Genomic DNA, 12,961 nt, shown 5'->3' with positions numbered 1-12,961 from the left:
TCCCCATCCATTGTCAAGATTGATCCTTGATCTCAACATCATAACCATAGACCCAGTCATGATTCTCTTAAGGAATACCTTGTTCTCATTTGCGTGATCCAAAAGCTCTTCACTGATTGTGTGACAAAAGTCTTCAGGTCTTGACTCGTGAGCCATGGGACGAACATGGCGGCAGCACGATGCATTGCAGGATGCTTTGTCAGGATTTCATGACATGATCCAACTGAAGTATTACATTCTTCTGCAATCTCTTGGACAGTCAGTCTTTAATTGGCATGCACAGTCTCGGACTTTCCTGACATGAGCATTGTCAGTACATGTCAATGAGCGTCCTGAATTAGGGTCGTCTGTAACTTCCGTCTGGCCATTTTTAAATAGTGTAAACCATTTGTAACACCAAGTATGGCTTAAGCACTCATCACCATAAGCTTCCTGCATCATTTGGTGTGTCTCTGTAAAGGTTTTCTTGACTTTCATGCAAAATTGAATACAGACCCATTGCTCCTCTAACTCTGCCATCTTGAAATTTGCAAACTGTGTGACACAACATTCTACTCAATACGGCACTGAACAATAACTAAGTCACACAACACTGAAACTTCCAGCACTTACACTTACACAAAGGCATGCCAACCGCATTTTGCTCCAGCACACCACTGGCGCGAAACTATGAATGTTCCAGAATTTTTTGAACAGACCTCGTACATAATAGCTGGTAGCGTGTACATTTGCCTTTCATTTTGAATCACTAATTTTAGACACACATATATTGCTTGATGACTCACTGTGATAATAGGACAGTGTGTAGTCCAGGTAATATATAAGGTAACGTTTGTGATGTTATTGCTCTTCAGAATTTGCCACTGTGAAGGAGACAGCGAAGTTCCACTCATTGCTCCCTGCTACTGTGCTGGGTCATTGCGATATGTTCACCAAGCTTGCCTCCAGCAATGGATCAAATCATCAGACATTCGTAGCTGTGAGCTCTGCAAGTTTCAGTTTATCATGCAGAGCAAGATCAAGCCTTTCAGTGAGGTAACAAAAGATGAGCAAACTGTGTAATATTGTTTTGAGTAATAACTGATTCCTAATGTTTTAATGCATCTTTCAAAAGGAAGTTCTTGTTATTGTATAGGCAAAGTATTTGATACTTTAGTTTTGTGTACATTACTGTTACTTCAGTCTTTTCAAAACCTGAAAGTCATTGTAAATTTATAAAATTGTTGCTCTCTGTGGTACTTCATGTATTCTTGAGAAAAAACTTAATCAATAAACATTAAATAATACTACCAATTATGATTTCAGACCTGATGACAGTATTAGTCAAAATTGAAGATTTATTGATATTCAGTAACATTAAAGTCGACAAAAATCCCCAGTAGAACCATAGTTTTAATGCTCACCAACTTCTTGGCACTTGTGAAACCCAGAGTGTAAAGAAAATAATTGATTTACTGACTTATTGTCTTACATATTTGGGATGGTTTTACTACCCCTTGTAGCAGTTTTTATTTCTTCGTATCATCTTGAATATCTTGCAATCAGATTCTACTGATTTTAAAGTAGCCTGTGGCATAACTTAATGTTTGTATCTGTTGGACAAAGTGACAGTCTAACAATATATTACTTTTGTACACCAAATGTACATCAATATAACTGTGTGTCTAATTTAGTATGTTTCTCCCTACTTTCAGTGGGAAATGCTGGAAATGTCAGGAGTGGAAAGGAGAAAATTATTGTGCTCTGTCACATTCCATGCTGTAGCATTGACATGTGTCGTATGGTCACTATATGTGCTGATTGACCGTACAGCCGAAGAGGTGGGGCGAGGATCCCTGGAATGGCCTTTTTGGACAAAGCTGGTTGTTGTGGCTATTGGTTTTACAGGTGGCCTCGTTTTCATGTACATCCAGTGTAAGGCATACGCACACCTCTGTCGTCGTTGGCGTGCCTTCAATAGAGTTATATTTGTACAGAATGCACCGGAGAAAATGCCTTCTGGACCTGTGCAGTATAGTGCACCACCCTTGGCCCGTGAGGAGTCTCTCTTCCTTTCGGAGGCATCTCATGTCTTAATGGAAGACGCTGTGTCAACAAACCAGGTCGGAGCTGAAAGGACTGAGCTCAGCAGTCCCAGCAGCAGTTGCCATGTTACATCACCTGCAGAAGCATTAGGTGCTCCAGAGGAGGCTGTCTCCCTTTGTGAAATTAGCCGTCTGCTTCAGGTGGAAGATGCTTCAGAGGTATGACATTTATGATTTTGAGTGTAAAACTGTGTGTTGCAGTTAAACTCTATCATATAATTGCAAATATTTTCTGAAGTACTTTAAATTTTTATTCGTGTTGTGAAGGGCCAACCAGAGGGTTAGCTGTGCAAAGATGAGGTGGGTAGCTGTTGAGGCAAACCCTTTTCTTAGTGGATGATACCACGTGTGCTGCCATGCTCTAGTGTATTAGCAAAATGTATATGCACTGGGACAACATGGAAATCTTGGAAAAACCTGGAAATTTTTTCGTCCCGGAGAAAAACAAGACAAACTGTGGAAATTTTTAAAATTTCGTGAATTTTTCATTGTTTTAGTTCTGTGTTAAATGTTTATAGTTTTGACTGGTAAGAATTGATGCTCTAACAAATTTTACTTTAGCTTGCTACTACAGCATAATACTGCAGCAGTAAAATGTAAACGATGGGGTAAAAACCAAAATAGCTCGCTCCTGCAGAATAATACTGCAGTAATAAAACATAAATGATTGGGGAAAAAAAAACCTTAGGTTGTAAAGAATATACACTATTTACAGCACAAGTCTCTGCCAACAGCAAAATGTGTCAAATGCTTTAGGATGAAGACAACACAATACAACTGCTTCCTATGAGTGTGACATCACAACAGTTAACATTATGTTCATTTGAGTTGCCAGCAGCCTAATGCACATACACAGTTGAGTCCCTTCTGTCTACCTGAAGTGCGGCTATTAGCTGTATCCGCAGGAGTGACAGACAGCCAGATGCTACTCTCAAAAAATTTTCTGGCATGCCGGGGATAGTCTCCACGTGACTCTTATTTACATTTAGTGATTTTACTGTTTCCTCTTCATGTACAGCTCTCACGCCAAATGAAAACAAAACAGATTTCTGTAGCTGGGAGCTCTCAAGTGAATTAAAATACATTCACGTAATTATATTATGAAAACGAAAGTTGCTACTCACCATATAGCGGAGATGCTGAGTTGCAGATAGGCACAACAAAAAGACTACACACACACACACACACACACACACACACACACACACACACACACACACCTGCAGTCTCAGGCAACCACACTTCGAGCAGTAGTGCCAGTTCATGATTAGAGTGGTGACTAGGTGGGGGTGAGGAGGGGGCTGGAGTGGGGAGGGGGAGGGATAGTGTGGTGACGGTGGTGAACAGTGAAGTGCTGCATGCTAGACGGAGGGCAGGAGAGCGGTGAGGAGAGGGGAGGAAGTAGCAGAAAAGGAGAGAAATAAAAAGACGGTGTGTGATGGTGGAATTATGGCTATGTAGTGCTGGAATGGGAACAGGAAAGGGGCTGGATGGGTTAGGACAGTGACTAACGAAGGTTGAGGGCAGGAGGGTTACAGGAACGTAGGATGTATTGCAGGGAAAGTTCCCACCTGTGCAATTCAAAAAAAAGTTGGTGTTGGTGGGAAGGATCTTCTATATGGTCATTTCAATGATTGCTGCACAGTCTGTGCTAAAGAAAATTGGCTTTCATTAATCTTTTCCACAGAGGCATCAGTTTATGTAGTGTCAACTGTTTGCTGAATTTGAAGTACACCTTTTTATCTTTTGGCATGTATGGCATTGTGCCATAAAAAAAACCAAACATGAGATAATACAGTGCTGGTACACCTAGAAAATTTGCATCCCAAAAGCCACACTGAAAAGCTTAGTATCAGGTTGAGGCTACTTCTTTTTGAATCTGGATGTACGAATGTGCACTTAAGCTGAATTATGCATTTTAGTAGGTTTATGAAATTCTGAAGCTCTTGCAGTATTCTCTGATGTCCTGTTTTGTTTATGATGTAATATAAGGTCTTTTAATGCTACATGCATTCGAACATATGTGCTTCCTGCGCGCGCGCAGTAACGCTTGTTTTCTGGAGCTCTCTCACAACTATTGAAACAAATTTTAACAGGTTGTGCGAAAATATTGTCAATGATGGTTTGAAAAACATTACTTTCAAAGTACATTTATTTTTATGCAAGATGAACTTTATTATGTATGCGAGCATGCTTTGAATTTCTTAAATCACAGAGCATTTGATTCTTATTTAAAGTGTAACATTTTGAGGGCCAGCCACTTAGAAGAATTTCGGACTCAGAAGACCAGACATTTATGTCATTGTTTGAAATTTTACTATCACATTTATCTGATGTATCCGAGTGGAACACATGGAAGAGAGACCAATATCATTTGTGAAAGCTTAGCCTTTCATGTAGTGCATCACCTTTCGATTTCAATGCTTCAGAAACTAAAATGCTGTGTTTGGTGTAATTCGAATATACACTTTCGTAATACAAAAATATGCAGCATATGTGTTGCTGTACATCAAAGATCTTTCCAAAACGTGTTTTTTTTTCCCCCCCACCTGGGAAATAGTGTTCTTTTAACTGGGAAATCCGGGAATTTTTTTTTTTTTTTTCCTTTTTGCGTATACACCCTGATAAGGCTCACTCACCTATGTGGAACTCTTGTCTGAGTCAACACATTATGTTTTCCTTAGTACTTAGAACAACTCCATGGGGCCTATTAATCGAAATGATACGTGCATACTAACCCAGAACGAATTAAGAGAACAGAAAATTTTTCAAAAGTTATTGCGTGCCAGTTGTTTCCTATATTTGTCATTTACTTTGGCAACCACTCATTTTAGACTAATGATTATTGCATTTGTTGAGGGGAACTTTTTTCAAGTTGAAGATCTCAAAACAGTGTATGGAAATGTGAGGAAGCAATTTATAGAATTAAAACTCCTGCATTTGCTACACATATGCCTTCGGTCTGAAGGAAACTGTTAGTGTTTGATTTCAACAGCTGCAGTAGGGGATGGTGATGATGAAGTCCTATACTCCTTGACAGAGCGTAGGGGACGATCCAGAAGACACACACCATTGTACTAGGCAAGGTCCTAGCGGAGGTGGTTTGCCATTGCCTTCCTCTGACCGTAATTGGGATGAATGATGATGATGATGATGATGATGATGATGATGAAGACGTCACAACAATACCCAGTCGTCTCAAGGCAGGTGAAAATCCCTGACCCCGCCAGAAATCAAACCTGGGACCCCGTGATCGGGAAGCGAGAACGCTACTGTGAGACCACAAGCTGCGGACACAGTAGGGGAGATGAGATGATCAGTAAAATTTTTGAGAAAATCAAACACTGAAAACTTCAGGTTGGAATATCAGCAACATTAGGAAAAGGATATATTGCTACTCATTATACAGATGAGTTGTTCCAATGCAGACGGGCCAATAAAAAGACTGTTAAACATTATAGCTTTTGGCCAAGTCTTCTTGAGAAACAAAAAAAACACACACACACACACACACACACACACACACACACACACACACACACACAACCATTACCACCGGCAACTGGCTTCAGCTGAAAGTTATAATGTGCAACAGTCTTTTCATTGTGCCTATCTTCGGCTCGGCATTTTATCCCTATTGTTTAAATTTTGTGAAAGGGAGATTTTGAGAAAAGGCAGATTTATTATGTTTCCTTTTACACTGGAATGCAAATTTGAGTTGAACACCACCCCTAAACTGGCTCAGAAAGTGACATTATTTTCATCAAAGATACTTAGTGGTGCACATGACACATTTTTTGGTATTATAAATAGAAATTGGAGTGAACAGAGAGAGAATTAAATTCAAAAACACCAGCCAGAATTTGTGCAATGCCCCTTCTCCATATGGGATTAGAATGCTTAACAATGCCTGTCTATACAGTTACAGCACCATTCACTATTTAGTGTATTGTGTTGCAACATATAAACATTGGATCTTCAGTTACTTGTCTACTCCACCTCACAGGAAAACACTTTTTGACCTTTATAGTAAAATTTGTTTTAGGGAAACTACCCCAACTCGTGTTGTAATGATCTCTCTTCTTAAACTGAGGAAGAATTCTACATCTCTCCAAGTAGTCATGGAAGTGTTACTTTGATGAATTGTGTAGAGAGGACTCTGGACTGCATTTTGGCCCATTTTATGGTACAGATTTTCAAAACTTGGAGATGCATCAGCTGCTTCCACTGCGAGTTCAGTAGATATCAGTCAGCTCTTGATAATGTTATCCAGATGGAGGCAATGAAATAAGAAATAACACCTCATTGGTTTTTTTTTTTTTCCAGCATTAGGAAATCTTATGCCACCACTTGGAGTTTTAATATACGGAGTCAGTTTCACAGCTGAGGTTTTTGTTGATGGCTACCGGCATTTCTAAACTCTTTTATAGTTGATCAGTACTTCTACTATAGAGATGAGAATTTCCTTTCAGATTGTTGTGATGAAATATTCGCTGTAAAGAACATGGTCCATTGTTATTTGTAGTAGAATTTTCAATCTTTTGTGAATCTGGAATTGACTCTGGAAACTGCAGAAAGTTAGTTTCTATTAACTCTTTGAAAATTGAAGTAGTTGACAAAGAGGACTGGGACAAATTTTGTGTTGTAAAATAGCAGTAGGCTTCAATATTACTCGTTCTTATTATACATACACAAATGTTTCTGTAAATTTGTTCTTCTATAAGTAGAAATTCAATAGTGCTAAATAAGACTTTCTCTTCGCTCCATGGACCTCTGGGCACGCTTCCAACTCTGCTCCAGTGAAACACCCTGCTAAACCCACAGGGCAGGACAGGTAGTTGGAATTGTGGAAGGTGGCCAAAATGAGCGGCTGTCAGTTACACTCGAACACACATAACTTTATTTATTTGACCAAACACTACAGTACAAATTCTTGAACTTGGGCACAACCACTTTAATTTAATTTAATTTTTTTAAAAAAAAGAGAGAGAGAAACAGCTAAAAGCCATTAACTCAAAATTCAGACACGCCTAAAGAAAATATTTAGAGGGCTGGAGGTCCAAAATCTAACACTTAAAAAGCAACAACTTAAATTTAAAGACGGTTGAAGGCCCCTGATTTAAGACTCAAGGTAAAAAAAAAAAAAAGGCAGAAGGCCTTATCTTCAATTAGGACGAAGGACCCAAACAATCTAATACTTGATAAGCAAGGAACTTTAATTTTAAAATGGCTGAAGGCCCATGACTTAAAACACCACTAAAAACCATTTAAATTTAATTCAAAAGCATCATCTATGAGGCATACAAACTAAAAACCATTTAAATTTAATTCAAAAGCATCATCTATGAGGCATACAAATACACACAACAGAAAACAAGAAAAGGCAGTGCAGGCAATGATGCTCAGAAGTTTCAAGGGTCAGCCAGCATTTGAAATGCTAACAGTCACTTAGGTGAGACAGGCAGTCAGCCCAAACATTCTCGATCCGACGACACCCCAACCAACAGATAGTCAACGGACCCACTAACAAGGTAACTTGCGCTCCACTCGACCGGCACACAACCGGGAGTTCAATGCAAAACGTGAACGGCTTTGACGCCCACAGCCAGGCATACATTAAGCAGTCAAACTACACTCCGTGCTGGACAGCGATAACGTGGTGAAGAAAGGACACTGCCTGAATTTACGTCAATGGCCAGATGCAGCTAACCGGAACGTTAATGGTCACAAGGCAGAAAATGCTGCTGGTACATTTCAATTGCAAATAACCAAATACAGTTAGACTCCACCTGATGGAGGCTAAACCTTTGCTAACTCGAACACATATGTTGTTGCTCACAGGAATGTCCCAACAGCCAACAACAAGAACCGGACAGCACAATGTGAACAGTCTTGACTTACAGATAAATTAAAATCCAAACTCAACTTTCATGTTCAGGGTCAGTAAGCCACATAACTCGTAGCAATGGGAACAACCCCCCACACTCCGACACTGCGTAGCAGCCTCCAGTAACATTATATAGGCCTCAGCTGAAGATTTGTTGAGACAAAAGTTGAATTTCAAAGCTGCATATTGTTCCTCGCGTGTTACCTGCATTGCAGTGGTAGGTGATACTGAACATGTCTGAGCTTGCCTGCCTCTCACAGGTAGGAACCAGGAGTCCCAACAATTTGTCAGCCCTGATTTCAACCATTGTAGTACCAAAAATGTTCACCAACACTACTTTTCAGACTGATAGAGGAGTTGGTGAATGGTTTCTCATTACCAGTACAGTTGACTGCTTCTCTCAGTTGGTAATTTTTTTTTAAAGACATAGCCAGTTTCCTTTCACACCTTCCTCGATCCTATCTTTTGCTCTTTGTCGTTGACAGGATGCTAAATCCTCCGTTTTAGCCAGTAGTTTGCATTTATGTTATTAGAGAAGAGTACACTTTTGTGGCACATACGTCTTGAGAAGAGATGAGCAATTCAATGAAAAATGGAAGTGTCATATTAGAATACTGAGTTCTGTACGTCTATGTATGATGTAAGTGTGGTAATGCACAAATAATTCACAGGAGAAAGGGTGTGGTGACAAAGATCTGTCTCTGTAACTGAGTGGTCAGAGTGGTTGAAGCCAAGCAGGAGACCCAGGTTCGATTCCAGGCTGGGTCGGAAATTTTCTCCACTGAGAGACTGGATATTGTGTTGTTCTCATCATCATTTCGTCGTCATCGACACATGAGTCGCTGACGAGGCGTCAACTAAAACGACTTGCACTAGGCGGCTGAGCTACTCCAGATGGAGTGTCCTGGCCAATAATGCCATACAAACATTTCATTTCTGTCTTTTTTTTTTTCTTTCTGTTAGGACCCTGGACGAACTGCAATAACACCAGCCGTAGCATCCCTTAGTGCCAGCAGCAGTGAGGAATCATTCCCTTCACCATCGACACAACTCCTGAAGATGCCGGCGTCTCCAGAGCGAGCAGCGCGGGGAAGGACAGTTACCGGTCCACAGGGCCGATCACTTGGCTCACAGTCTCCACTCCTTCACGACGATGGCAGTGGTGCCAGTGGATGCCAGTGAAGACTGCCAGTGCTAGTCTAACAAAATTTCATATCCAGTAACAAGTCACTTATGTGAGTTAATTCTTTTAAAGAAACTGTGGAAGTGTCCTCTGAATTTCTTTTGTGTGCATCACAGCAATGTGTCAAAAAAAATTACGAAGTCCTCCAGGCCAGTGTGTAAGCAGGAGACATTGGTGTAACTGATTTGCCTTTTAAAATCGTGCCTGAGTCATATTATACATTATGATTGTCTGTTGTTAATTGTTTGTAGTCCGCAGTACTCCTCTTTAAATTTTCTGAAATTTTTGTGTATTGTAGAAATTATAATATTGAGTTATATGTAAGCAGAGTGAGAAGGTGGGAAATGTAGGTTAAACTTGTATGCAAAAATGAGGTGCTAATAATGAATCGTCATATATTAGAAATCGCAAGAGTAAAAGACTTGTGGCTGGGAAGTACACGCGACTATAATGAGGCCTAAATCTGACATTTTACTGACATATTTATTATTTGTCAGGCACAAATGAAAATGTTCCAACAACAAAAATAAAATTATCTGAAAATATTTCCAGCACAGATTATCTTCAATCAGTCATAGCAATCCCACTGCTGATAACACAATCATGTCTTAAGTTATTAAATAGTTAAGAAAATTATTCTGAATTTAAACTCTGAAAGTCCTGTCAAAGTCAGCATTTATTGTAACCAGTAGTGAGTAAACATTTCACAATCACAGAAATTGTCTCCTCGAGGCCACGGCATTGTTGTGATGAAATAAAGATTGATTAATATCTTTCGTGCTGTCCTGAAGCAAGTTTCAGATGATGTTCATTAAGAACTGATTAGAAAATCAGGTAGTAACCCTACATTTGAATCATTCCACATCTTGCTAATAGAAAATGAAGGACTAGCACTTGTAATTTTTAAAGCAACTTGAGTGTTACTAGATGCATACAGTGCGCACCAGAGGTTTTGCAGATATTCTGGATCTTAGTGAGGAACTATAAAGTAATGTAAATAACACTTAGGCAGAAGTGATTTGCCTTTCAGAGAATTACAATGTATCTGAAGAGTAGGACTTGCATTAAAGATATTGGGAAAAATTTATTGCAAGACAAATGGAGGATCTTGTAGTGTCATTGTAATTGCAGATTACTAGTGCAAGCTCAGGTAGCAGTGGCACTAGTAACATTAAGTGTATTTTAAAAACTTGGACAGATTACGACACAGAATAAAGTTTCCTAAATTTATTTTTAGAATTAGCAATCACTGAATTTGTGGCAGATGAAAAAGTGAAGCTAATTTTTGTTTTTAATTATGTCAGACGCATTTAATGAAGGTGTACACAGAAAGTGAGAAAATGTCAAGAAAGCCTCAATTACCAATCATTGTAATTAGAACTGATGAATTGACAATTGTGAACAATGTTTTTATCTACTCCATCTTGAAAGGATGGAAATTACTGACGTGATGGCATATCCATTATTTACATATATGTTAAGTATTAACTTTGTTATATTCATATTATGCAACAACCCCTTTTAAAATAATATTATAGGACAGTGATGAAATGATGGAGAAAGTATAACATAATATGCACAACAGTAAACATTAAATATATGAAGCTGTACAGAAATATAATTACATGGAAGTCAAGATTATACAATGTTCCCAGTCCACTGCTTTGTAATATTATTTGTAAAACCTGCTTTGCATAAATATGCAAAGTGTACTAGTTGAATAGGTGCTGATGGTAAAAGTGTAGTGTCAAGATAGTTCCACATTCGTAAGGAAATTTTTTGTGGAACATATTTGCTTGTTACTGGTGTGAAACTACTCACTGATTTTTGAAGTATATGTATGTGAAAAATAGTGATAGGTGTGCTAAACTGAGGACCTTTAAAAACATGTTTTTGTATGTGTTTAAACTTTATTTTGTTTGAGTACTGCTGGAAGAATATGTTTTAGATTTCTTCCATACTCAAAAATACTAGCTAATAACATTAACAAGTACTTATACAGGACAAAAGTGCAAAAAAGACTGAAATTATTAATTTGTGGTACTTAATCTGATTGTCTGTGATGTAATATAACATAATTTTGCTGAATGTCAGCGGGCTGTTAAGAACATTTTTTGTCTTTTGAAGACTTTGATTTTTATGAGGGAACATCAAGAACATGTTTGTTGGATTAAATGTTTTTATATTGAAAAGAGTTATTAAAAACCTTAACTTAGGTCAGCCCAGATTTCCTGTTTTTGAAACTGACAAGAAAATAACATCAAAAAGTTACAGATAATGTTTTAATGATACACAGTATCCATTTAGCATCCCTGAGCCACCTCCTGTTCTCTTTTCCTGCAAAATTAGTCTGTCGGTGCTTGCATCGTTCTGCAGCTGCCTATGTGGCTAGTGTTGATGTGTTTTCTAGTAACTCTCGTTCCTGTAATATTGTCATATATTCACTAATCAACAAACATTTGCACACCAGTGACAAAAAATGGCCATGGCAGATGGGCACTGGTGACCTAGGAGTCAGTAAGTGCTTGATGAATAATGAGATGATTCTCACATTTTCATGTAATCATGATATTGTAAGTGGCATATCATTTGGAAAAAATCCAACCTTTCTTTCCTTTCTTTGAAAGATGTGGCTCCTCTCTACTCACCTCATTGTTGAAAATCACAAAGTGATCTCTGGAGATGTAATATTTTTGCTGTGAATTCAAGCTGCTGTTTTTGAAGTCAGTTGGTGATTGCACACTTCGAGGAAGTGGAGATACATATGTTCTTGGTTACCGTTCTTTCATAGAAAATACCACAATACTTGGTCCCATTATTTTCAAACTCCAAGTACTTTATGAATGTGCAACTTGTGCACTCACATCTTGCAATTACTGCCTGCCTTGAGTAACAAGCACCCATTGTGTCTTGAAACCTCTAAACTGATCTTTTTTTATTGTCTACAGGTTGTTATCCCTTGTGAGTAGTGCATCCTTTTACAGACTATTTTGCAAATGTGCTTTCGTTGTATTACATAATAGTAATCTGTAAAACAGGTCATATTGATTTTAAAGCACTTAATCTTTCGTGAATTTTTAAAGAATGCTGCCTCCCTGATGCCATGTTCCTTCAGTGTGACACTCTTGGTATGAGTATCACATCATGCATGCTGTATGCTTATCAAACCTCCTGTCTTATAACTTCATGAAGAAATGTTTCCCAGTTTTTTACATCACTCTTTCAGAAGGAATGTGGATCCTCTGGTTGTTACATACGAGCAATATTCACTGAAGTTTGATCACTGGCACAACTACACTGCTGGAAGAAGAAAGGAGGACACCGAGAGCTTGTCGACTGAGCAGAGGGAAATTTTATTGACACACTCTCGAGGACATACACAACTAACAATCACTCTGACAGAGTCACATACATTTGAGTACAGTCAACAGGGTGTGTGAAATGTCAGCAATAATACACTCTATACCCTCCTTCTGCAGCAATTCAAGCTTCAATTTTCCAATGGAGACAATTGCAGAGGTGATGAATTTAATCTTGCAGAATGGTCTGCAATGCACTTTCCACCTACTGTCTCCATTGGGTCAGATATCTTGCTGGTCATGCTGACTGCACAAGATGATGATTTATGTAGTCTCAAACATGCTCAATGAGAGGCAGATCTGTGCTTCGTACTGGTTAGTGTAGTTAACGTACTCGTTGCTGAGCACATATGAGTGGCACAGGATACATACATTGTCTTGTTGGAAAAGCACATCGCATTTTTGGTGCACCACCAGTAGCAAGATGGGTAGAATTGTGCTTAGGATG

At 38.8% G+C, this 12,961-nt stretch overlaps 1 protein-coding gene across 1 annotated transcript in view; it reads left to right on the top strand.

Moving 5' to 3' along the window:
• The window catches only part of LOC126283993 (E3 ubiquitin-protein ligase MARCHF8), a 78,762-nt gene extending 67,381 nt beyond the window's left edge, over nt 1-11,381 (top strand). Inside the window, exons 3-5 of the mRNA XM_049982530.1 lie at nt 855-1,035; nt 1,695-2,243; nt 8,935-11,381. Of these exons, the coding sequence (XP_049838487.1) occupies nt 855-1,035; nt 1,695-2,243; nt 8,935-9,153 (949 nt within the window). The 3' untranslated portion in view covers nt 9,154-11,381. The remainder of the gene's footprint in view (nt 1-854; nt 1,036-1,694; nt 2,244-8,934) is intronic.
• The last annotated feature ends 1,580 nt before the right edge of the window (nt 11,382-12,961 follow it).

Source organism: Schistocerca gregaria, chromosome 8 (genome assembly GCF_023897955.1).
Source record: "Schistocerca gregaria isolate iqSchGreg1 chromosome 8, iqSchGreg1.2, whole genome shotgun sequence".
NCBI lineage: Eukaryota > Metazoa > Arthropoda > Insecta > Orthoptera > Acrididae > Schistocerca > Schistocerca gregaria.
Note: the sequence above shows the minus strand (reverse complement) of the source record. Positions and strands in the feature narration are given on the sequence as shown.